Below are 25,357 nucleotides of genomic sequence, written 5' to 3'. Positions count from 1 at the left end.
AGCACTCGCGCGCCCCGAGGCTGAACGCTTGATGTCAAGGCAACACCGCCAAACCTCGCCCAGAGTCAGGCGTGTAAGCCAGCAGGAGCGGCGCCAGCGGGTAGCGGCAGGACCGCAGTGGGGCTGGTAGCAGCGACCCGGAGGGAGGGAGCACGAGGCGACGCTGGCTGCGGGGACCCGGTGACAGCGCAAGAGGTACTAGATTTTACAAGTTTGCACCATGTGTGAGTATAAGCTAGTCGTTCTTGGCTCAGGAGGAGTTGGAAAATCTGCTCTGACTGTACAATTTGTTCAAGGAATTTTTGTTGAAAAATATGATCCTACGATAGAAGATACTTATAGAAAGCAAGTTGAAGTAGATGCACAACAGTGTATGCTTGAAATCTTGGATACTACAGGAACGGAACAATTTACAGCAATGAGGGACTGAAAAACGCACGAGGCTTTGCATTAGTTTATTCCATCACAGCACAGTCCGTCCACATTTAATGATTTACAAGATCTGAGAGAACAGATTCTTCGAGTTAAAGACACTGATGATGTTCCAATGATTCTGGTTGGTAATAAGTGTGACGTGGAAGATGAAAGAGTTGTAGGAAAGGAACAAGGTCAAAATTTAGCAAGACAATGGAACAACTGTGCATTCTTAGAATCCTCTGCAAAATCAAACATAAATGTTAATGAGATCTTTTATGACCTAGTGCAGCAAATTAACAGAAAAACTCCAGTGCCTGGGCAGGCCCACAAAAAGTCGTCATGTGAGCTGCTTTAATATACTAAATGCATTGTAGCTCTGAGCCAGGTCTGAAGAACTGTTGCTCAATTCAAAAGTGCCAGCATTCCAACTTTGTTAAACCTACCAACATCTTAAATGGACTTTCCGTGGTGGCACCCTTTAAGAAGCGGATGAAAGCTACTACATCAGTTTGCACATTCTAATCACTTTCCAGTATCACAAGAGAGATTTTTACTTATATAATAGTCCTAGAGTATGCAGCTGATAAAACCAGAGGCTACAATCCAGTATTACTGCTAAGAGACATTTTTCATCCACCAATGCTGTACATGTATGAAAATGGTGTACTGTATACTTTAACACACTGCATACTTTGTATTGGAGAGTACAATAATGTAAATCCTAAAAGTACCACTATTTTAGCATAATAAAAGAAAGTCCAAAGGGAAAGAAAAAAGAATATCGTAAAACGAATCAGCTTATATCCTTGCAAATTATTTACAGATGTTGAATGTAAGTTGTTAAATTTAGACTTTAAATTTAGGAAAACATACTCATTTGGAAACATCAACTACAGAAGCATATAGAGCTTATTGTAAGGGAAAGCACAGAGTGAGCTCCAGTCCGCTTCAGGAAAATGCAGCCCATGTGCTGTTCCGGCTCCACTGCACTGCTGTCTCAATCTAATGCAAGGTGGCACAAGCCCCTGCCAATTTTCCTTTATGTGTTGTATTTCTTAAAAGAGACTTCAACATATATGAAACTTTATAGGTGTTAAATCCCTATATGGCAAGTTAAGGGTAAAACCACTTTTAAGACATGTGCTCAATTGAAAAAGACAAGCCATTACTCAAAGAACAAGGTTAAGAAACAACCTGGCAGCCCGAAGTTGAATGAATAGAAACAAGATGCTGTGCAAAACATACCGTAACTGACGTCTGTAAATCTGACTAATCTGTAAGGTGTTTAGGGGAATTCAAATGAAGTATAATATTTATTCTTTACACAAATAAATATACAGCCTCATTGAGGACATATGCATCATATATGCATCAAAAGGTTATATGGCAGCACAAGGTATGACACCATTAAAAGAACAAACCAGCATTTATTAAGGACCAACCATGTGGCATTTTATATTTAGCACCACATTTAATTCTCAAAAAAAAAAAAAACCTGCTTCATATCATTCTTCGTATTTTACAGATGCAGTAACTAAGACTGAGAACCTAAGGAACTCTCCTAAGGTCAATAGATCGTTAAGTGGCAGAAGCAAGATTCAAGCTCACCCCATCTAACTGCAAAGCCAGCCTCATGACTTAAATGACAAAGTGAATAACAGCACAGATAATAAATGTTTCAGGAATTCAGAGAAGGGATGATCCCTCTGCATTTAGTAGCTGAAGAATCACTGCCATAATTAAAATGCCATTGCTTTTACATCAGGTCCACTCTTTGCTTTCCACTAAGTGTGAATCTTAAACAAAACTCCATCCAACCTCTATTTGAATATCTCCATCAGTGGGGAAATTACCTCCCCTGACCACACATCCCTGTTGTAACAGTTCATTATTAGTGAAGTCTCCCTTCTATAGAGTCAATATCTGCTTCCTAAGATGTTGTAGAATTGGATTTGGAGGCTACCTAGCCAGAAACAACGTCCCAACTCCACCACAGGACTGTTGGCTTGACCCAGGCATTGTAGGAAACACCAGACAACTGAACCATAACTAATTCTTCCCCCCAAGCCAGACTTTCTACCACTCACCCTCACTCAAAAAGTTAATCCCACACGATGTCTCCTCCCTCATGTTACCCCCTTCTAAATCAAATTTTATACCCATTCATCTGATTGGCAGAGTCTCGGTCACATGACTGGGCCCTAGATGCAAAAGAACCTGAGGAAGGAGGTTGTGGATTCTATCTCAGGAAGGCAAGAATCATAACTGGGAATTCCTCTAATACAGGAAAGGTGTTCAAAAGACACTAAGGATCCACCACGTACATGGTAAATGTCCACTACAATCCATCACTGGCTGCGCAACATGAATGTGCACTATTTTTTCATACCTAATCCTCCTAAAAACAAAAATTATCCCATTGAACATAATTTTCACTATCTTTGGTACAAAGGAAAATGAGGCTTAACTCTCCTTAGGGCTGAAATGAGCCAGTCTCATAAGTTACCACTTTCAACTCCAAGTTCAGGATCTCTAGGTGATAGCCATTCCACCTCTAACTTAGTCACACTCCCAAACTGATATCCCTAAACCATAGACTAAATGTAAAGTTCACCGCCAACAACATACGACATATAAAATAGTAGAAGGATGACAGAGGAGAGAAAAAAAGGAAATCTGTTAAAGTATGCAAAAACAACCAGGACAGAGCAAGAAGAAGATACGGGCGAATAGTGCAGACTTCATTTCTGAAGCTATATCTTTTCCATTCCCTTGCCCTCAGCCAGTGCAGGTGAAACAAAACTTGAGTATAGGTGGACCTGAACCTTAATGATGCTATGAAGCTATCTGACTAGGCCTGGACTACCTACCTCTCGATTTCTAATTGCATGAGTGAAAAACAGGAACCCTTCATTTGTTTACACCTCCGCTTTTTGGTCTATGGGGTGCATGGCTACAGAAGAGAACTTTTCCACATCCAGATTCTCCTCTGTTCTGCTGATGCCAGAGTAGTATTGACAGTTTCAGCAAATAAGAATACAGGACCCACAATTAAAGTCGAATATTAGAGAGACAACAGCTTATTTTATTATAAGTATGTCCCATTCAATATTGGGACATACGTGTACTGAAAAATGATTTCTTGTTCATCTTAAATATAAATTCAACTGGCACTCTTTATCTGGCAACTCTAGAGAGTGAAAGAATTGGTGCAGAGACTCCTCAGACGTTGGGAATGTGTGTAAATGTTGCACTCTAGAGATGGTCAGAGCTGAGGGCAACAGGGCACCCAGCCAGTACATACTAAGGAATGGATCACCTCAGTCACAAGCCCAAGATGAGACCAAGGGCATGATAGAATGATTTGGGGAAAGTATTTATCCCCTGTGCTTCCCCATCTCTGAACTAAATACCCTATAAATTTCCAAGAGAAATGACACTCCACCGAGTTATCCCACTCTTCCCTGGACTCGCTGCTTCTCGAAGTCTGGGGAAAACAACAGCTGTGCCTGAAACCCAGTTATGAGAGCTACGAGTTGTGTGATATGGATCATGTTAATGTGTCTGACTCTCAATTCTACATTTGTAAAGTGACAGTAATGGTAATTCCCAAGGTTGTGGTGGGAAAAAAAAAGAGTCAAACCTCAGATACTGACATCTGTGTATATTCTATTTCAATCAAACAAGCTTGATTCCTAATGTGAGAGTAGGAAACCCCAGCACCCCAGGAGCAAAGCATCCTTCTATATCTACGTTCCCATTAGCAGGACTCTATTTCTCTATTTGTCTTTGGTGGTAGAACAGAAAGGGCCCTTCATTTGAAATGAGGAAAGTCTGATTCTGAACCGTAAGCCTTGATAGACAGATTCATAAAATTGAGATAATACTACCTACTTCACAGGGTTGTTATGAAAATAATAATATATCTAAGATTATGACAATGAATTATATGCATACTCCCTCAAAAAATGCTAATTCCAATCCCCTTTGCTCTTGTGATAAGATATGTAAAGTCCAGTTGTAGGGTTTGATCACTTCCCGCATCTAATCTTCTTGGATCATTCTCTTCTTCCAGTGAAGTTTTGATTTGGAGGAAGAGAGAGATCCACATCAGTACTTTTTCAAATTGCAGGTAATCATCCTTTAAGTGGGGTGCAGCTTATGTTTTACTATGGAGTGGAATAAAATGGAATGGAATGGAGTGGAAACTAATGGAGAGCATTGCACATAAGGATAAATACTGTTTCCTGAAACTCTTGATTCATGCACATGTGTGTAAGTTTATGTTCATGTACTCACACATAAATATAGTATATGCATTGGGTCATTCTGCAAAATGTATTTCCTACTGTGGGTCATGGCCATAAAAGCGCATGTGCTTTCTGAATGCGCAGTGTAAAGACTTTCCCCCACCCGTGTCTCTGATGGGGCTTTAATGAGCTTCCCTACCTGGGAAAGACATGATCCTTCCATCTCCCACCACAGATGAAACACCAGGCTTGAGAGCTCATCCCTGAAGCCAAGACTCAGGAGTTCAGGACTCAACCTTGTCTCCAGCAAAACAGAGGGCATCTCTGGGGAAACTTCTGATTAGAAAGATAACCAGCTCAGAACGAGAGAAGAAAAAGTGACCATGCAGTTCCTGTGGTAACCAGTCCTGCCCTGCCTTCACTTGCTGGGAGTTAGAAACCCAAGACTGGAAAATAGAAGAGGCACCTGTCCTGGACAGCCTCTCTGAGAAGATGCATCATCTTCCTCTCCCCCTGCTGCTCTTCCTCCTCTGCTCCAGAGCTGAAGCTGGTGGGTGCTGGGTCATTCCATCGGGAAGCTGCAGCATCAAGACTAAATAAGATTTTAGTCTGAAAGTAGCTGACTCTTAAACAGAACCCCAGATCTCTCCCCAAGAGCCCAGAGTGAAGTTTCCACTGGGGTTGTGGCCACCCATTCTCTGCAGCCTGTGGTAGTTCCCAGGAACGAGGAACCCCACTTTGATCAGGGGAAATCCCAGAGCAGGCAGGGTGAAGAGGGTGTCTTCTCTTTATATAACGTGTGACACTGTGCTTAAAGTCCTGTGTTGCCTTCACCTTCTGGCCTTGTAATTTGGCCGATCTGTGAGCACTCACGGGATACGGAGACGGTTGAGACAGGAACCTGGAGAGCTTGTCCTGCATGGTGACAGAGAAGAGTCGAGCAGGTGCAGAATGGGAGTGGGGGAAATCCGAGGTGAAACACGACGGCATGGCATCTGAGGCCGAGCTGGCTGCTGTGCTTGGAGGAAGAAGAGCAGGTACCAGAGCCACCAGAGAGGGAGGATGGGCAGATCACAGGAGGAGGATGCACTCGATAGAAGCCTCTCCCAACTTTAACTGAGCTTGTGCATTCTCTGTGTTCAAGCCCTGGGGTTCTCTGTTCCAGGGGACATCATCGGGGGCACAGAGAGCAAGCCACACTCCCGCCCCTACATGGCCCACCTGGAACTTGTCACTCCCCAGGATATGCTGGTGGCTTGTGGTGGTTTCCTGATAAGAAGGGACTTTGTCCTGACAGCTGCTCACTGTGCAGGGAAGTGAGACAACAGGGTCCTGTTTATCTCTGAATGGGAGGTAAACAGCCAGAGGGGCAACCAGGGACACCCCCTGGGGGGCCGGAGGGGGAGCTCCTGGGTCTGGGTCTCTAAGGAGAGGCAAGACTTGGGCTTAAGGAAATCGGTCTCATAATTGAATAGCTCCCCTGACACTCAGTCACTGTGAGCTCAGCTCCCCTCAAAGGAAAGGAGACCCCATGCCAGCACCCCTCTTCTAAAAGTAGCTCCCTCTCCCCGACCCCAGCACATGAGATATGGACTCACTCTTCAGGGTGCCACCCAGTTCTCTGGGCCACTTCCTCTATGTCCTTTTCAGGAACACTGGCCTTCAGTTCCCAGGGACCTGAACCCATCCTTTCCAAGGGAAACAGAGAACTGCATCCACCTGAGACACCAGCACTTCCCCCTTCCCTCTGACACCTCTGGCTCCAAAGGGCTGGCCCTGATTAGGAAATGCCAATCCTGTCCCCTGGGTCCTCCATGGCCCGCTCAGTCCCCAGCAAGTCCCAAGGGTCTTGGAAATTGTCTCTGTTCCCTGGGAAAGCTCTTCCCTGAGTAAAACCTGAGCCCCTCCAATACCACAAGTGGCCCAGATAAAGGGGGCTGGGAAGAAACCATTGACCCTGGGAGAGACTCTGTCCCCTTTTCTCAGAATGGGCATATCTCAGGAGAAAATCACACTGTCACTGTTTTACCTTGTCCTTCTTCTCCCTCACAGAGGTCTATAATGGTCATCCTTGGAGCCCATAACATAAAAAAGAAAGAAGACACATGGCAGAAGCTTGAAGTCATCAAACAGTTCCCTCACCCAAAATACAATGACTCTATTGTTCGCCATGACATCATGTTACTGAAGGTGGAAATTCTTCTTCCCCGTCTCCACTTCCTGTTCTCCAGGGCTTCTCCTTCAGGTCCCATTGCCCTGACATTTCCCCAACCTGCCTCTGCCCCTCAACTCCCCCCTTGGAAGTGGCTGTAATGTGAAGCAAGTTGCCCTATCCCTCCCTGATTGCCTCCAGTTGCCCCCAAGCCCGTTTCTAGCTCTGACAGCCCTCGTTTCCTTCACAGCTGAAGGGGAAAGCCAACCTGACCCTGGCCGTGGGGACACTCCCCCTTCCACCCCAATTCAACTTCATCCCACCAGGGAGAATGTGCCAGGTGGCTGGCTGGGGAAGAACAAATGTTCAGGAACCGGGCTCCAACACTCTGCAAGAGGTGAAGCTGAGACTCATGGAGCCCCAGACCTGCAGACACTTCACTACTTTTGACCACAATCTCCCGCTGTGCATGGGCAATCCCCAGAAGACAAAATCTGCATTTAAGGTGATCCTCAGACTAGGGTCTTCTCCACAATCACTGTTCAGGGTCCGGACAACTCCTGGAAGGAGATGGAGTCAGAAGAGTGTCAGCCAGTGACAAAGTTTGAGATCATAGGACTGAGGAGCTGGAACTGTCCCTGTGCTGATCAGCCTCCCGCGGCGCCAGGCAGTCTCTGACTATCCCTCCCAGGCTGCTACACAGGGTCATGGGGTTCCAGGAAAGAAAGAAAGAAAGAAGCAGCATCAGACAGAGACATAGAACCTCATGAGGAACCAGGGTTCCCGCCGCTGATGCTATTGGGTTGGCCAAAAAGTTCGTTCGGGTTTTTCCATAAGATGTTATGGAAAGATCTGAACGAACTTTTTGGCTAACCCAATTGGTCTGACCAACTCAGAGTTGGTCCATGGGGAGGAGTGGGTGGTTCCCTGGCTCACCTTTCCTCTCTCTCTCTCCCTTTCCCTCTCTGTCCCACAGGGAGACTCAGGGGGCCCTCTTCTCTGCGCTGGGGTGGCCCAGGGCATTGTCTCCTATGGACAGTCAGATGCAAAGCCCCCTGCCATCTTCACCCGGATCTCCCATTACTGGCTCTGGATCAAAAAGGGCCTGAAAGAGAATTAACCTGGAACCTGGGCCAGCCTGAAGGGAAATCTGGAACTGGACCCGAGCAGGTTCTCTGTGCCACTCACTCTGGATCTGCCTCTGGTTCCTGCTCAAGTCCCACCACATCCCTAAGCCTCAGGAAGGCTCCTCCAGATCACAGAATTCCCAATAATTCCCAATAAATCCCCACTTCCAGACCTGAGTGTGTGTCGCCTCTCTCTGCTGCTCTCTCCTCCCAGCGTCAGGCATTCCATAAGCCTTGAAAGGGGTCGGTGTGTGATGTGTGTGTGAGAGAGACAGAGACGGAGAGGAAACGGTGAAGAAAAATAGGGAAAGAAAGAAGAGAAAGGCATTCCCTGGAGAGGCAGGACCCGTATTTCCAACATAAAGAAGAAACTACACCAGATCCTTCCTTGCCTTCATCATCAACTCAACACCAACTCTGATTTATCTTTAGGGATATTCAGAATCACTAAGAACATTTTGAATTGTAGGATGTTTAGAGCATCCCTGACCTCTCCCCACTAGACGTCAGTAGCAACAGTCTCGTCTCAACCAACTTGTGAATCAAAACCATCTCCAGGCTTTGCTATAGGTCCCCTGGGGGTGTGGCTGGGGAGGGGTGAGGGAGCTGGGCAGGAATCACCCTCCGTTGAGGACCCCCAGTTTACATGCATTTGGCACCGCACTGGGCCCTCCTCACAGTCCACCTCCATAAGAAAAGATCTACCATCTGTGGAGCTTTGATATGAGACGCAGAGAAGACCATCTGTCACTCACTCACTTCTGCAAAACAAATACATGTAACAGATAAGAGGAGGGACAGCATCCCAAGTTCTGCACGAACGACAGCCACAAGCGGCTGCTCCGGAACCAGCAGGAAGATGAAGGCCTAGAGCCTGCTTGGCCTCCAACTCTTGCCAGTTGAGGGACTGGCTGGAGGAGAGAAAAAGGGCGGGACAGGGACAGACACAACAGGAGCCTGTGGCTGATACCACTCCTCGCTTCTGAGGGCACGGTGATTCCCTTCAATTAAGTGAACTCTTTCCAGAAATTCATCTTGAATAAAGCATCAGAGATATACACAGAAGTTTATAAATAAAAATTTTAATCTCAGCATTTTCAGTAGTAGAAAAACTAGACTCCAAGCCATGGAACAAAGTTGAAATAATAAATTCATATGATTGAATATTTTGAAGTTATTAAAAATGTATTTCAAAACATTGAATCATGTAGGAAAATGCAGTGTAATAGAATGCTTTTTAAAAGCAACATAAATATCTCCCTGTAGTAGAATCTCAATTTTTGTAATTATATATTGTATGTATGCATAGAAAGAAAACTAGAAGAAATTAATATCAAAATAATTATGGTGGTTATTCTAGATGCTAGGATTAATAACTATCTTTATTTCCTTTATATGCTGGCTCCAAACCCCTGGTATTCTAACTATTGCTGACTCAGTACCATACATGGACCTACCTGTGCATAAACACATACACCCATTCATTCTCCCGTTGGTCAAGGTTTGCTCTGTTGGGGGTAAATACCCTTGCACTTCCAGATCGCATCACTCAGCCCATATCCAGGATGTGGCTAAAGAAGCTAAGCCTTCATGGGATCCCTTGGGTCAGTGCACAGGCATGGTGGTCTCTCCTTGTCAATTAGTGCCTTGCATGGACGTTCTTTTGCCTTTAGCAAAGGTAGTGGTGGCCAGGGATTTATACCCATGGGAATGGTGTGAGCTGGGAAGTATAGCTGATTGAGCTGATCAGAGGTAGTGGATAAAATGGTCCTGACGAAGCCTTCCCTATGCCACTCCAATCCACTTGCACCTTCTTACAGTATCTGGATCTTGCCTGAGACCAAGATGCCCATCCTTCTTTCCTGAGAGGGAAGGTACAAGTTCAAACCTTCAGTTTAATAGCCAATCACAGTCTCCTAAAAAGACTTAAAGAGGGTTGGCAAATCAAGCTACAGGGTCCTGTGCTGCAGCTGCTCCCGGGTCTTAATTGATATTTCTCATCTCACCCCTCTACCACCCATTCTAGATTTCCCTCCCCTTTGGCCAACACTTGAGTTGGCCTGGGTTATATGTCTGCTGGGGTTACCCAGACTTCTAACCCTGAGGGGGCTGAGTCTTTAGTTGCCTTATATTTGACAGGTTTGACTAGTTGCTGTTGCCCATTTGTAATGATCACTGAGCACTAAAGTACAAGGGGTGTCCCCAGCGAATCCCCTGGGTTCAAGTCATACTCTTCTCTTCGCCCTTTGTACAGCAACAACCCTAGCTTCTCATAGGCATCATGGTCAATTACTCCAGCCAGTATCGTACCTCCTTTCTTTGCCCACTGGTCCACTGATATGAGGAGCCCAAAATGGCCAGGTGATAGTCACAACTTCCAGTTCATGGAGCCTTTACCACCTCCCTCAGTGAAAGCATTTTCTTCCTAAAAATTCGGACTCACAGCAACATGGCTTTTAACTTCACTCACTCCATGTAGCTCCAGTGAAAGCTGCAGTAACTAAAAGAGCCATGCTTTATGGAAGTGAGTGCCCTCTCTCATTCTCCTTCTCCTTTTCTAACTTTTCGTCCACCTTCTCCTTTCCTTCCATCTCTTCCACCAACCCCACACCTACCCAAACCAGGCCAGGTCACAGATAAGCCAATATCGATTCATCAGAAGCGTCCCTAAAGGTGATGCTCAGTCCCATGGCTTCTGGCAGTCTCTATCCCTTATACCCTCTTATCTATACCAAAATCATGTTTGTGACAAAAAACCAGAGAGCTCTCCTGAGCCCAAGGCCTTAGGACAAAGTGGGAAGCATCATGGGCCTGCAGGTCTCTGGAATCTCAGGTCTAATTAAGTCATCCACAGTAAATGAAAGGTAACAGGCCAGTGAATGAGAGGCCACTACAGGGTAGGATATCTCCAACCCAGAAAAGGGATGCTTAGGCTTCAGCCAAACCTGGCCCTAGAGCCAACTCTGAGTGCACCTGAAATCCAGCCTGTCACTAACACCAGAGTGACCCCAAATTTCTAGAGAATTCTAGGCAGAATTTTTGAAATTAAGCCAAGCCTCATAACAAAAGCTTTTCTTAACATTCTTCGCCACATACTTGATGCTTATCACCACCTACCGCTGGAACCAGGACTGGGAAACCTCCAGTCCCAGGATACCTGACAAGAGCCTATGGTGAATGCCAGGCCACAGTTCTGGGATCATCAAACAGACTTCAGTCTAATTTATAGGAGACAGGGGGACAGGCCTTCCTGCCTGGCTCCTCCTTCTGAAGTAACTCTCCTGCCTCCATAGCCTCCCACACCTAGGCTGCCCACACTGAGGGACTGCCAACATCTCCCGCTTGCTCCTGCCTCAGAGCTTGGGAGTCCTAACTCCAAATCTAGTTAGAAATGCAATACAGTGTGAATTGAAGAAAGCAGAATATTCAAAAATGTACACTCACTTTGACTGCAACAGTGTGGAATACTGTACGTTTTGGGAGAAAACTGGACAGAATTCTTCAAAAATGGAGATAATTGTGTCAGAATTACAATTAAATAAATGGCTTATCCATTCTTTTTAAAATTATTTCTATATTTTTACAAATGACCAAAAACATGAAAAATGCAGAGAAACAAAAGTGCTTTCTGAAACTGCTTAGATGCTCAGCAAATGATCTTATCCCTGTTACTCCCATACACAGCACAGTCCCCAGGGAGCAGGGAAACCACAGGACACAGTGCCATGCTGTCCAGGAAAGAAGATGAGGGAGGGTAGACTTCCTCAGGATTGTCCAGAGGCTGTGCTGGGAGGGACCACCTATGGGAGAACTTTAAGGATGCCCTGAAGGCAGTGTCTGGGTCTGCCCCGAGCCATGAGCCCAGAAAATAAGAAGCTCTTCTTGGACACAGAGTGTGAAAAAAGCTGTTGATGCCACACTGATCTCTTCAACCAGCTCACCCAGAAAAGACAAGATCAACCACCAGTGCAGATGTGATTCAGAGATGCAGAGAAAGTCATGGCTCCAGCTGTCAGATGCTGGGGTTTGATAAGAGGAAGGAAAACTTTACAACATCTGCAGGAGAATTAGCCCAAATATAAGATGATTTCCCCATGCCATGGAAAAGAACAGCCTAGGACCTGCCCAGCACAAACACTACACAATTACAGTCCAAAGCAGACAGCTTCCCTGGGTTCTACCAAAAAGGCAGGGACAGAAGTGAGGAGGCCAGGGATTTCCCTGGCGGTCCAGTGGTTCAGACTCCACGCTTCCACTGCAGGGGGCGTGGGTTCAATCCCTGGCCAGGGAACTAAGATCCCGCGTGCCGCGAGGCACAGCCAAAAAATTAATTAATTAATTAAATTTTTAAGAAAGAAGTGAGGAGGCTAACCAGTGTACCTCCACCCAGAGCTGAGCCTTCACCTAAGGCAATGGGAGCTGTCTCCCTCCCTCTCTGCCTCCCATCATTCCCCTGGTTACCGTGGCGCCCTCGCCATCCAGCCTGATATAGAGAATTGGTGGATAAACCTAAGGAAACCTCCCAGATACTAGAGCAAAGAAAAGACTGACAAAAACTAGAGAAATAAAAAGAAAATTGGAGCACCAGTCTAGGAAATTCAACACCTGAATGACAGAAGTTTGCGTCAGCATAAGATTAAAACATTTTCAAATAGTTTACTTCCCAGCCCCCTTTCTCAGCACTGGAGGATGTGCTCCACCAACACAAGAGAATAAACCAAGAAGTGAAGAGAGATCCCAGGATGACAGCCTTTGGTGTGGGGAAAAATCAAAAGTGGGGAATGGGGCTAGTATTTTCATAAACGTTCTTGCAGAATCACTTAACGATTTAACTATCTGTGTGCATATTTGATAATAATAAAGCACGCAAAAGACAGGTGTCGAGTAGCTATCTACTGGGGAATAGAGCATTCCAAATGAAGAAGGCTGGGAAGGGGTACATGTCCAGCAGATGGCACCACTGAGCAGCAGGCAAGACAGCGTGGGAGACAACCAAAGAGCTGGTACGTTTTGTGGATGGTGATAGAAGACAGGCATTCCAGGCACTGCAAGGTTACCTGGTTCTCATTTTAGATCTGGTGGGAAGACATTTCTGTGCATCCAGCAGAGATGCAGGTAATGATTGCTGTAGGCGGTGCCGTCAGCAGCCATTGGCCTTTGCACAGAGCTGCAAACCTAGAGCGGCTGGAAGGCTACTTTATGCCTCCACAGAAGTCAACCTGGGAGGGGCGGGGGGTTGTCCCACCTTCTTCCAGGGAGGCCAGCACCACCTGGCTTGGAGAGCCAGATGTCCAAGCTCAGGGCAGAGGATGGGGAGGTACAAGCAGGCAGGTTTTGTTTGACCTGGTCTCCTCTCCCTGCCAGGCTTCACCTCCTATGTGGTCCCAGGAGTCCCCCACCTTGCTCAACACTCAACTTACAGTGCTTTTCCTTTCCTCCTGCTTTTTTCCTTTCCTCCTGCTTTTTTCCTTCTGCTGCTTGGCCTTTGTCTTCACAGAACCCAATTCAAGGTGAAAAACTATGATTCGGACGCCAAACCAACCCATGAGTCTCAATAAGGGCACTTGGTCATTCACTCACAGAGGAATGTGTGATTGGCCTATCTGCCTATAAGTATTAATATTATAATATCAAATTATAATATATTATTATGATGATTATATCGAGCATCATCAATGTTGTTAGTCGTCATTATTGTGGTTGTTACTGTTATTATTACAGATTGTTGTCATTGTGATTGTTATAAAATACTGAATAAAGTTTCTCTATCCATGACAAAAAAAAAATGTCAGCCCTAAGCCAAGGAAAAGCAGGCTCAGTGCCAGGCAGGGCTGGGCAGGCAGTCCTCAAGGTCCCCAGGTGCATCAGAGTCCAGTCCAGGTCCCAAGGGAAGCACTGGCACTCACCCTACAAGCCCAAGTCTGTGTGACCTCAACAATGCCCAGCACTTGTGGGGAGGCACAGAGGAGAGAGGCAGTAGGGCACTAGCAGGGCAATGTCCCCTACCCTGGATGAGAGGGGATCAGAACCCTGATTTAGACAGGGCCTCTTCTCAAAAGCAGCCCAACCCTTCACATCCAGCCCAGCTTCCCGCTGGACTCAGAGCCCACTGGAAGTCCAGTCACTAGGCAGCCTCGGCTTCCTTCAGCCTGCCCTGGACTTGGGGCTAGGATTCCCCCAGCTGGCCACCTTTTGAGCAAAAATGTGCCTCTCTGCCATGGCCCTGCCCTCAATCCAGAAACAAATCGTGCTGTGCAGCTACAGTGTCCCAGGCACAGGGAGACAAGAGTAAATAAGACAGGTTCAGTGCCTGCCCTATCAGAGCTCACAGTCTATGAGGCTTTGCCTGATTTATGTAATAATCTCATTTCGAAAAAAATACAAGATGTGAAGTTGTGTCATTTGTATAGAATAATGCAAAGTTCACAAATATTATTTTGTTTAACCCCAAAATCACAGTAGGATTAGAGCTGGAACACTAAGACTTATCGCTGAAAAGCCGTATGGTTTAGTGGTTAAGCATGCCAGCTCTGGAACTGACTGCCTAGGTTCAAATCCCAGCTCTACCACTTAGTAGCTATGCGCCGACCATAGGCAAAATAATGACTTTACGCCTCGGTTTCTTCATGTCTGAAATACAGGTAATTATAGTTCCCAAATCATACAGTTGTTGTTAGCATTAAGTGAACCAATATTCTGCTTAAAACACAGAAGAGCTCAATATAAGTTAGCTATCATTGCTATCACCTAATCCAAAGTCCTAATTGTGTAATTAGAATCCAGAAAGGTAAAAGGACTTCTACAGTCATACAAAGTTTCTGACCCTTAACCAATGTTCTATTCTCTCTGTCACTGATCTTCTAAGGAACTAGAAAATTCACTCAAAGGAACTTAACTTACCCACCAGCCACTCTAACCAAATGCTTAAATCCTCCTACCTCATCCTCATCTGGTGATCACCAAGCAAGGTGGCTACTCCACTTTCTGACCATTCAGATTAGAAAGTTCTCGAACTAAAATCTGCTTTTTGCAAACATGGTTCAAAAGGATACATGCACCCCAATGTTCATTGTAGTGCTGTTTACAATAGCTAAGACATGGAAGCAATGTCCATCGACAGAGGAATGGATAAAGGAGATGTGGTACTTATATACAACGGAATATTACTCAGCCATTAAAAAGAATGAAATAATGCCATTTGCAGCAACATGGATGGATCTAGAGATTATCATACTAAGTGCAGTAAGTCAGAGAAAGACAAATATCATATGATACAGCTTATATGTGGAATCTAAAAAAAAAATGATACAGATGAAGCAAAAGGTGGGTAACAGAGCAGGGAGGAGAGTGGATCTGAAGAGGTGAGTGGAGAACAGGGCCTTTTTCCTGTCTGCATCCAATCCCTGAGAGAACCTTCCACTGAGGCCTTTGGCCTGTTCTGTCTCTCACGTCTTTGGTTGACAGTCCTAAAGCCACACCCCTTCCAGGAATCACATCACAAATAAATTACTTGCGCTCAAGTCTTTGCTATCAGGGTCTGTTTCTGGGAAAACCCAAACTAAGATACCCCCCGAAATCGAGATTTTTTAAATCTACTACAATTATTACAATGTGATGTTGATGCAAAGACAATCAATTAGAGCAGTGAAACAGAACGGAGTCCAGAAAAAGACACATTCATCCATGGACACTTGGTTTATGACAAAGGAGGAAATACAGGGCAGTGGGTAAGGACACTCATTTCAGTGCATATTGCTGAGTCAAGTGAATATCCATGGGGAAAAGTGAAATTTGACCCCTATCTCACACACACACAAACATCAGTTCCAGGTGTCCCACACATAAAAAGTAAAATAATAAAACTTCTAGACAATATGACAGGAGTATCTTTATCACCTCGGGGTTTAGAAAGATTTCTTCAAGGCACACAAAAATCACTGACCTTGGGCTTCCCTGGTGGCACAGTGGTTGAGAGTCCGCCTGCAGGGGATGCAGGGGACACGGGTTCGTGCTCCGGTCCGGGAAGATCCCACATGCTGCGGAGTGGCTGGGCCCGTGAGCCATGGCCCCTGAGCCTGCGCGTCCAGAGCCTGTGCTCCGCAACGGGAAAGGCCACAACAGTGAGAGGCCCGCGTACTGCAAAAAAAAAAAATCACTAACCTTAAAACAAGTTTCTCAACCTTGCACTATTGACATTTTGAACAGGATAAATTTTTGCTGTGGGGGAATGTCCCGTGCATTGTAGGGTGTTTAAAAGCATCCTTGGCCTCTACCCACTGATGCCAGTAGCACCACCACCACTGCCCCATTTATGACAACGAAAAATATCTCCAGAACATTGCCAAATGTCCCCTGGGGGAAATGTTGCCATGTTTGGTGAGGGGGGACAGAACACACAGTTAGAATTGAATCTCAGATTCAACAACAACAACAACAAAAACAGTGTGTGTCCCAAAAATTTCCTGGGAAATAATTAAATTTTTTCATTGTTTATCTGATATTCAGATTTCACTAGCAGTCCTGTATTTTATCTGAAATTCACCCCCAGTTGAGAATTACTGTCTTAAAGGAAAAATGATTTGATAAATTGGATTACAAGAAGGACTTCTCATCAAAAGACATCTTCAAGAGAGTGAAAAGGCAAGCCACCCTGTGGAGGAAGATCCTTATAGCACATATGCCAACAAAGGGCTCACATGCAGAATTTATACATAATGCCTGTCAATCAATAAGAAAAAAAAATAAGACAACCCTAAAGAAACACTGACAAGAGACTTGAACAGGAAATTCACAAAATAAGATATCCAAATGGCGAATAAACATATGAAAGGCACCCAACCTTATTAGTAATCAGGAAAATACAAATTTAAACCACAATGCAACTGGGACTTCCCTGGTGGGACAGTGGTTAAGAATCCGCCTGCCAATGCAGGGGACACGGGTTCGAGCCCTGGTCCGGGAAGATCCCACATGCCGTGAAGCAACTAAGCCCGTGCGCCACAACTACTGAGCCTGCGCTCTGGAGCCCGTGAGCCACAACTACTGAGCCCGCGCACCACAACTACTGAAGCCTGGGCGCCTAGAGCCCGTGCTCCACAACAAGAAGCCACCACAATGAGAAGCCTGCGCACCGCAATGAAAAGTAGCCCCCGCTCACTGCAACTAGAGAAAGCCTGCGCACAGCAATGAAGACCCAACGCAACCAAAAATAAAATAAATAAAAATTAATTAATTAATTAATTTTTAAAAAAAAAGTCTATGGGTTCAAGTCCCAATCTAGGTTTTGGCCAGGTTCGAGTCTCAGCATGTGGGTTCAAGTCCCAATCTGAGTTGCTTGGTTTCACTTCTATCTCCACAAACTCTGGGGTCTAAGGAGACTATGTTAAAAAGGGGGACCAACCGCGATGAAGAGTGGCTCCCGCTTGCCACAACTAGAGAAAGCCCTCGCACAGAAACGAAGACCCAACACAGCAAAAATAAATAAATAAATTACTAAACTCCTACCCCCAACATCTTCTTAAAAAAAAAAAAGGAAGGGGGGGAACAGAGGGGTTCTAGGCTCCTTTATCTGTTGGATCACCATGTTAGGATCTTGGTTGATTGGTTGCCTGGTCCTATCATACTTTAATTAGAAACTATGTGAAATGATGATGTGAATAGCATTTAGCAAATTACATGCCAGAGCCTGAATGAAGTTGTAAAAATCTGCCCAAGCAAAATGAAGCAGGGGGCATTCACACAGAGCTGGCATGGGCGAAGGTGCAGAGTTGCCAGCAAACCCCTCATCCTGCCCTGCCCCAGCCCACGCTGAGAGGAAGATCCCTCCCTGAGTCCTGGCTTCCTGTCCCGCCCCACAGTGATGGCCTGACCACCCAGAGGGACTGTGCTCAACTCCTTTTGCTGTTTCAGGAAGCAGCTGTGGGGGAAACTGTCCCATTTCAATGAAAGAAGTCCTTGTGATTGCTACAGACTCAGGAGGGGCCCTTGGCTTCCTGAAGGGCACCAGCTGCACTTGCCCCTACACCCAGATGTGCAGACAGAAGTTTCTCAGGTCTTGTCGTCTGGCTCGGATTTGAACGTTTAATTAACTGCCAAAGTGTCAGATGGACTTTGAGATCTGCAAACGGTTTAACTTAACTAGATCAGTTGTCAAAGGAGAGGCTGAGGAGGAGGGAGGAGCTGACCCACCCATCTCCAGAACCCCAGAGCAAAAAGACTCTAAGGCATTACAAACCTGCTCTCCATCAGCCTCCCAGGGGAGGAGGAGTGGTTACTGGGATCAGAGCGCTGTCCCTATGTATGTCACCTCTTACAAGGGGCACAAAGCTCTGGAAGGGATTCCCACCTCACTTCCATGAGGATACTGATGGACCTCCACCCTCCTGAATCTGTGGTCTAAAGGCATCTGACTTAGCAGCCTCTCCTCCCCCTCTCCCCGCAGCTCCCCACCCCCCGCACTGTCCCAGGTATTGTCTCCTGTCCACCAGGCCTCTGGGTTACAAAGACTGACTGACAAAGCACAAGATAGCCTCAGTCCCAAAGCACACTTTGTTTTTGGTCTCTGGAGAGTTCTTTTATTTTCTAGCTAACTCGACAACGCATTTAAGTGAAGATGTGCTCAATTCTATCCAGCATATTCATTTGTAACGGAAGTGTTTCAGGATACATATGCCACAAAGTGTTCCTCCCACATATTTTATATATATATATATATTTTTTTTTTTAATACTTATTTATTTGGCTGTGCTGGGTCTTAGTTGCGGCATGTGGGATCTTCGTTGCTGTGTGCAGTATCTTCGTTGCGGCATGTGGGATCTTTAGTAGCAGCATGCAGATTCTTTATTTGTGGCATGCTAACTCTTAGTTGCAGCATGCACGTGGGATCTAGTTCCCTAACCAGGGATCAAATCCAGGACCCCTGCATTGGGAGCACAGAGTCTTAACCACTGGACCACCAAGGAATTTTCCCCACATATTTTTAAAAGACCATTCCACTTGCAGTGTGTGGAACAGTTGGGAGAGAGAAAAACATGCTGAAGCAGAAATCTGTTAAAGAGACTACTGCAGAAAATAGATCAAAGAGGATAATAACTTGAAGAAGAGTCATGGTGGCAGAGATAGAAATAGATGGATCTGGGAGATATTTAGTAAGTAAAATCAAAAGGGTTTTAGACATCCAAGAAGATATATCCAGTGGGAAGTTTTTATAGGATTCAGGAGCTCTGAGGCTCTCCTGTAGTTCATAGGCGATTCGGGAAGTCTTCTTTGAAAAAACTGGTAACCGAATTCACCGAGGTAGATTCTTGGGAGAAAGTGCACAATGGGAAGAAAGGAAGATCCGTAGGACCCAGCTTTGAGGAATATCAACATTGTAAGACCTTAGAGGAGGTGGAGCAAGCAACACAGACTGAATAAAGCTGGGCGAAAGACCCAGGAGAGAGTGTCGCTTTCCTTGAGGCCGAGAAAAGAGCATTTCCAAGGGGAGGGAGGAGTCAGCAAGTGTCCAGTGATACAGAGGTCAAGAAAAACGACTGAGGGGCTTCCCTGGTGGCGCAGTGGTTGAGAGTCCGCCTGCCGATGCAGGAGACACGGGTTCGTGCTCCGGTCCAGGAAGATCCCACATGCCGCGGAGTGGCTGGGCCCGTGAGCCGTGGCCGCTGAGCTTGCGCGTCTGGAGCCTGTGCTCCACAACGGGAGAGGCCACAACAGTGAGAGGCCCGCGTACCACAAAAAAAAAAAAAAGAAAAGAAAAACGACTGAAAACTAGGCGTTAGTTTTGGTGACACGTGGGAAATTAGTGATATTGGCGAGAGGGGCAATGAATGATAACGGCAAAGCCAGACGGATGTGAAGTAGAAGTAGAAAATGGACACCACTCTTTTAAGAAGTTTGGCTATGAAGGTGAAGAGAAAGATAGGACATTAGCGGAGGAAGAGGGCTGGAGAAGGGTTATTTTAAGTCTAGGGGAACTTGAGAACGTTTAAATGCCGACAGGAAGGAGCCGGAACAGGGAGAAGAAAAGGTGAACTAATAGGCCGGGTAGAGAGAAATCCATTGTACCTCTGGACGGATTCTCTTGTACTACGTATCCACCAAACTGAAGAGACAGCCATAATTCGGAGGACTGAGCATCTTCGGGCTTTAGGTCAAAGGTTTTTTCTACACTAAAACCTTCCCTCCTCCGCCTCCTCCCCTTCTTTCCCCGCCCCCTCAGTCTATTTCCCCACCCCCCGGCCTCCTTGCCAAGATCCCCGCCTCTCCTTGCAGTGAAATATACAGCCTTCACTACGAATTCTTCCGGGTCGCCAGGCAGGGCCACGCCCAGTCCTGCCCGCCCCACAAGTGGAGGGCGCTTCCCGAAAGACGCATGCGCAGAAAGGGTGCAGTCGTCCTAGAGGAGGTGGACTCTAAATCTTGCGCAGGCGCGTTAGGTCCTGGTCGCTATGAGGGTTCTTGTGGGTGAGGGAGGGCAGGAAGGGGGAGCGGGTGGGAGGAGGCCGGTTTATACAAAGAAAACATAGCCAGAAATTGAGGGCTAGGAGGCCGTTTCTGAGAGAGGTCACCATCGTGCACAGGCAACCTGGCCTTGGCCTCAGAGCCCTAGAAGCCGAATCTCCCTAAACTCTGTGACCTGTGTCACCTCTGCATCGCGGGGAGGGGGCGAGGAGGGGAGAAGTCTGGCGTCAGATGGGAGGGCACCAGAAGAGGGGGCCACGTGGGGACGGAAGGCGCCCCCGGGAGGATAAACACCTCTCATTTTCTGATCAGGTGGCGGAACGGGCTTCATTGGGACAGCCCTAACCCAGCTGCTGAAGGCCAGGGGCCACAAAGTGACGTTGGTCTCCCGAAAGCCAGGGCCCGGTCGGATCACGTGGGTATGTCCAAATTCTGGAAGCATGGGGGGTGGGGGGGGGGCCTAGTTTGGTGGCGCAGGGCGAGGGCTCGCGGGCACTGTGCGCTTTCTCCAACAGGATGAGCTCGCTACGTCGGGGCTGCCCCGCTGCGATGCCGCCGTCAATCTGGCGGGAGAGAACATCCTCAACCCTCTCCGCAGGTCAGCCGGGCCCTGAAGCTGACATCCTTCAGAGCAGAGGGAGGAGAGGGCCGACTCTGAGGAGAACCTGTGAGCTGTGGAGAATGGGACTGCCAGATTGAGAACTCAGCCCGTATCCCGGGCTGCTCGTTCCCCCACCCCCACCCCTCCACAGCCACTTGCCCTTCTTCCCGCTCAGCTGGTGGACCTTGCTCCCCATTCAGGTTGCCCAAAGTAGATGTGCCTTTTTCTTCTACAGACGAGATGGACCATTCCTCTAAGCTGCAATGCAGGGTTTTATTAGAAACGGATATGGATGGGCCCCAGGGAAAGAGAGGAAAGGAAGGGTATGTACATGTATTTAGTGGCATTTTATTTCCCCTGTTTCTCCTGCAGGTGGAATGAAGCCTTCCAAAAAGAGGTTCTCAGCAGCCGCCTGGAGACCACCCAAATGCTGTCTAGAGCCATTGCCAAGGCCCCACAACCCCCCCAGGTCTGGGTCTTAGTCACAGGTGTAGGTATGTCCCACACCACCAACCCTTAGACTAGCCAGGGAAAGGAGGGAGCACAGTGAGGGGCGGCTCAGGCCCCAGATGCTGGTCTTTTCCAAGCGCGGGAACTACCTAGGCCCTCATTCCATGCATATTTCTCCTGACTTTTGTGTACTTTCACTGAGAAATGGGGACCTCAGAGAAAGTGAGGGGAGTGGCACTGCTCCCAGTGCCAGGGAAAGTCCCACCTACTTCCAGGTCCCTTATTTCTTATAGCACAGTTCTTTAGGAACAGAATTCTTGATTCTTGTATTTTACCTTTGGGACCAAATAACAAATATATATACACACACACACACACACACAACTAGCCACTGTTCTAAGTGATTTGCACATACTACATTTAATCCTTACAAAAAACCTATGCGGTAGATACTGTTATTCCCATTTTAAAGATGCAAAAATTCTGCACAGAGAGGTTATGTAATTTGCCTTTAGTCACAGAGTTAATAAGTGGTGGAGCTGAGATGAAAACTCAGGCAGTCTGGCACCCAAGTCTTTATTCTTAGCTTCTCACTCTAGCACCTCAGCTTAGCCCCATAACGAAAGATAAGAATGACTCCAGGGCCGGAACAGGTCAGCTCATGGAGAAGATCAAGGGGAAAATATCCATGGCTCTGAGTTCCCATGGGGAGATCCCAAGGGCCAAGGAGGGTGAGGCCAAGGGGAGCCTTGACTGCAAAGGGCCAGACAGGACCAAGGACACGCAGAGCAAACAGGTGCTGTTCCACCGGCAGCTTACTACCAGCCCAGCCTGACTGCCGAGTACGACGAGGACAGCCCAGGAGGGGATTTTGACTTTTTCTCCAACCTTGTAACCAAATGGGAAGCTGCAGCGAGGCTTCCTGGAGATTCTACACGCCAAGTGGTGGTGCGCTCAGGTGAGAACCAGGGCCCTGGGTATCAGACAGGGTTGGAATGTCTTCTCTGGGCTGGGAGGGTGGGGGGATAAGGGGAGCTGGGCTTACAGAGGATGCCTCCACTTCTAGCTAACCTACAGGTGGGAGGGCGGGACATCCCAAAGAGAGCCACACCCCTTGCCTGCCACAGAGCAAAGTCAGCCTGGGGAAAAGGTGAGGAAGGGGAAGCAGGGAGGAGCAGTGGGACTGCCTGGAGGCTGAGGGGCCTTCCTGTACCGTCCTTGCCTGCTCTAGGGGTTGTGCTGGGCCGTGGAGGCGGTGCCATTGGTCACATGCTGCTGCCCTTCCGCCTGGGCCTGGGGGGCCCCATCGGCTCAGGCCACCAGTTCTTCCCCTGGATTCACATCAGAGACTTGGCAGGAATCCTAGCCCACGCCCTTGAAGCAAGCCACGTGCAAGGGGTCCTGAACGGAGTGGCTCCAGCCTCCTCCACTACCAACGCTGAGTTTGCCCGGGCCTTGGGCGCAGCCCTGGGCCGCCCAGCCTTCATCCCTCTCCCCAGCACTGTGGTACAAGCTGTCTTTGGGCGAGAACGTGCCGTCATGCTGCTGGAGGGCCAGAAGGTGGTCCCAAGGCGGACACTGGCTGCTGGCTACCAGTATTCCTTCCCAGAGCTGGGGGCCGCCTTGAAGGAAGTCGTATCCTAGGTGGGGGAGGCTCAAGGAAGGGCCTGAGGCCTGTCCCTCAGCAGGGGCTTCCTAATGAGAAACTATGAGCTCAGGTTCTCCTCTGCTTGAAACCTGAAACCATCTGGTTCTTAGGGAGTCCTCTTTCTCATTGTCCTGTTGCCTCACCTTATTTAACTGAGAGACTGTCCGCTGTTTGAAGGTTGCAATCTCATCAAGTTGGGACCTTACCCTCTTCAACTGCTCCTAAATAAATTCCCAGGTTTGGTTTCCCTGCATGTCCTGTTCCTGGCCCATTTCTCCTTTTTGCTGTGTAGAGAATGTTCCACAGTTTAGGCAATAAAGATAAATTATCTCACTAGCTTCAGCTCATCTCTTTGGCCTGGGTTCTGAAATTTATTTCAAGGAGTGCCATCCTAGAAGACCTTTTACTTTACATGGGGTTTTGAAAGTTATAATGTGCAACATCTCCCTTCTTGGTCCCTCCATTGCCAAAAGAGCTGGCAACAAATTTGAGGCACAAGGTTATGACAGAGGTAGAGGCAAGAATGGTGATCCATTTCCAGTGGGCTGTGTGGTCACCCTGCATACTTGTTTCATGCAGTGCCATTAGGATGCCAGCAGAGGGACGGACAAGGTCCAAGTCCAGGACAGCCTTCAGTCTGTCACTGAACAGCAGTGAGTTGATAAAGCAGTCGCACACTGGCCCCAGTTCATCAGACTGCAAGACAAAGCTGTGCAAAGCTTAGGACTGTCGAAAGATAAGGGCTTGCCTCTCATCTGACTGGGGCCACTTCACTCAACCAGGATCCCTAGCACAAAAGGGCAGAAGATACCTCGAGCCCACTGCATTCCCACCAGCATTCAAAGTGAAAGGTACAAGGAACCTATCAAAAGTTACAAACTCAATCCTTTCAGGGAAAAAGAGTCCCAAGTATTCATCAAGGAGCCTCTCCCTTTTTATCAACCCTGGTTTCTGCCACAGTTTGACCAGAAGCAGTTCCCCTAGCCCCCAATTCAGGCCATATTAACCAATCTCCTTTCTTCTGAGGGGACCATGGGTTGTCTTTGAATCACTGTTACCACCCCAACTAGCCTCTCCAACTCGCCTGCCCCCAGCCCAGCTCAGTGCAGTGTAGTGGTGGACCGCACCAATGGGGAGGGGCAAAGACACTGGGACCCTAGGACCCTCTCCATCATCATTCTGCTCCACATGCTAGTTGCTGATACAAGGATCTGGGGTGATTTCAACTCCCTGTGCCACTCAGGGAACAGAAATCAGCCTAAAAGAGGGCCATGTCCAGGGACTTGCTGCAGGGCCCAGACAGCACAGAATCCAGGAACACCTGTCTTCTTTATCTGGTTTTGGACTCTTTAGGAAGTTGACTGGCTCTGTACTGTTCCTGATGGAATGACCGGCCTCAAAGGCAGAAGTAACAGAAAAGCATATTTGGGGATGCACTAAAGGAAGGACTGACTAGTACTGTCCACGAATGGATGTGCTGCCTCGGAGGTAGTAAATTCCCTGGTACAGGAGGACTTCAAGCAGATACAGGACAATGACCTGTAGGAATCAAGGAGGAAAGAGAATGTCCTGAGGAGACAGCAGCTGGTCTGGTGGCCAGTCAAGTATCTTCTGACTCTGATTCTTCAATTTTCGTTTTCCAGATTGGTTCCTCTAGATACAAACTCTATAAACCCTCCCATCCGCATACACGCACACACAGAGCAGAAGTGGGTCTCGCTTTATGCAACATATATGTTCTGTAAAGAAGATGCTAGGGTCAGGTCACATGAACGTTTTCCTCGCAGAACATGGCTTCACTGGTTTGGTGACTGCTCAACGCTCGAGCAAGTGCATTAACCGGGGACTGTGGACTTTCTGACACATTCATTCAACTGTAAACACCTGAATGCAACAGGAGAGCTGCCATTGATAGGAAGAAACCCTGAGAGTTTTCTGGTAATGCAAACAGTCACCCCTAATTAACCGTTTTGTAAATGTGGATTTGGGGGGGGTTGCCCAAAAGGGACGCAGCCATTATAGGGCACATTATACTGAGGATGCAGTGTTAAAAAGTCTAGGGCACAGGTCCTGGGGACAGAGGACCCTCAGCTCTCTGAAAGTGAGGTTTTGGTTAGGAAGCCTGTGCAACCACAGACAGACACACCTGAGGCTTGGTCTAAGTACCTTTCCTCCAAGGAGCTTTCCTCCACGTTCTCATCTCTCCTCCCAACAGGCTTTTTTACCCCTGACTTGTAGGCGGAAGTAAAGACCAAG

At 47.3% G+C, this 25,357-nt stretch overlaps 3 protein-coding genes across 4 annotated transcripts; all 3 read left to right on the top strand.

Moving 5' to 3' along the window:
* Nucleotides 1-220: 220 nt before the first annotated feature.
* On the top strand, nt 221-772 carry LOC307049380 (ras-related protein Rap-1b-like; the record flags this gene model as incomplete). Its single annotated transcript, XM_079698906.1, has 2 exons — nt 221-403; nt 542-772. The coding sequence occupies 2 exons, from the start codon at nt 221-223 to the stop codon at nt 770-772; spliced, it is 414 nt and encodes a 137-aa protein (XP_079555032.1).
* A 4,387-nt stretch (nt 773-5,159) lies between these two features.
* On the top strand, nt 5,160-7,939 carry CMA1 (chymase 1; the record flags this gene model as incomplete). The annotated part of the gene is made up of 5 exons (XM_079699031.1): nt 5,160-5,217; nt 5,833-5,983; nt 6,722-6,857; nt 7,070-7,324; nt 7,796-7,939. 5 exons carry the CDS (start codon nt 5,160-5,162, stop codon nt 7,937-7,939), a joined length of 744 nt encoding a protein of 247 aa, XP_079555157.1.
* A 12,984-nt stretch (nt 7,940-20,923) lies between these two features.
* On the top strand, nt 20,924-23,444 carry SDR39U1 (short chain dehydrogenase/reductase family 39U member 1). Of its 2 annotated transcripts, XM_079700673.1 has the most exons (4): nt 20,924-21,000; nt 21,376-21,497; nt 22,268-22,411; nt 22,685-23,444. In XM_079700673.1, exons 2-4 carry the CDS (start codon nt 21,431-21,433, stop codon nt 23,095-23,097), a joined length of 624 nt encoding a protein of 207 aa, XP_079556799.1. In that variant the 5' UTR covers nt 20,924-21,000; nt 21,376-21,430; the 3' UTR covers nt 23,098-23,444. The 2 variants fall into 2 exon arrangements, with proteins under 2 accessions (XP_079556799.1, XP_079556798.1); XM_079700672.1 differs by lacking the exon at nt 20,924-21,000 and having other exon boundaries at nt 21,264-21,497.
* The last annotated feature ends 1,913 nt before the right edge of the window (nt 23,445-25,357 follow it).

Source organism: Hyperoodon ampullatus, assembly GCF_949752795.1.
Source record: "Hyperoodon ampullatus genome assembly, chromosome: 3".
Classification (NCBI taxonomy): Eukaryota; Metazoa; Chordata; class Mammalia; order Artiodactyla; family Ziphiidae; genus Hyperoodon; species Hyperoodon ampullatus.
This window is presented reverse-complemented; position numbering and strand designations above follow the sequence as displayed.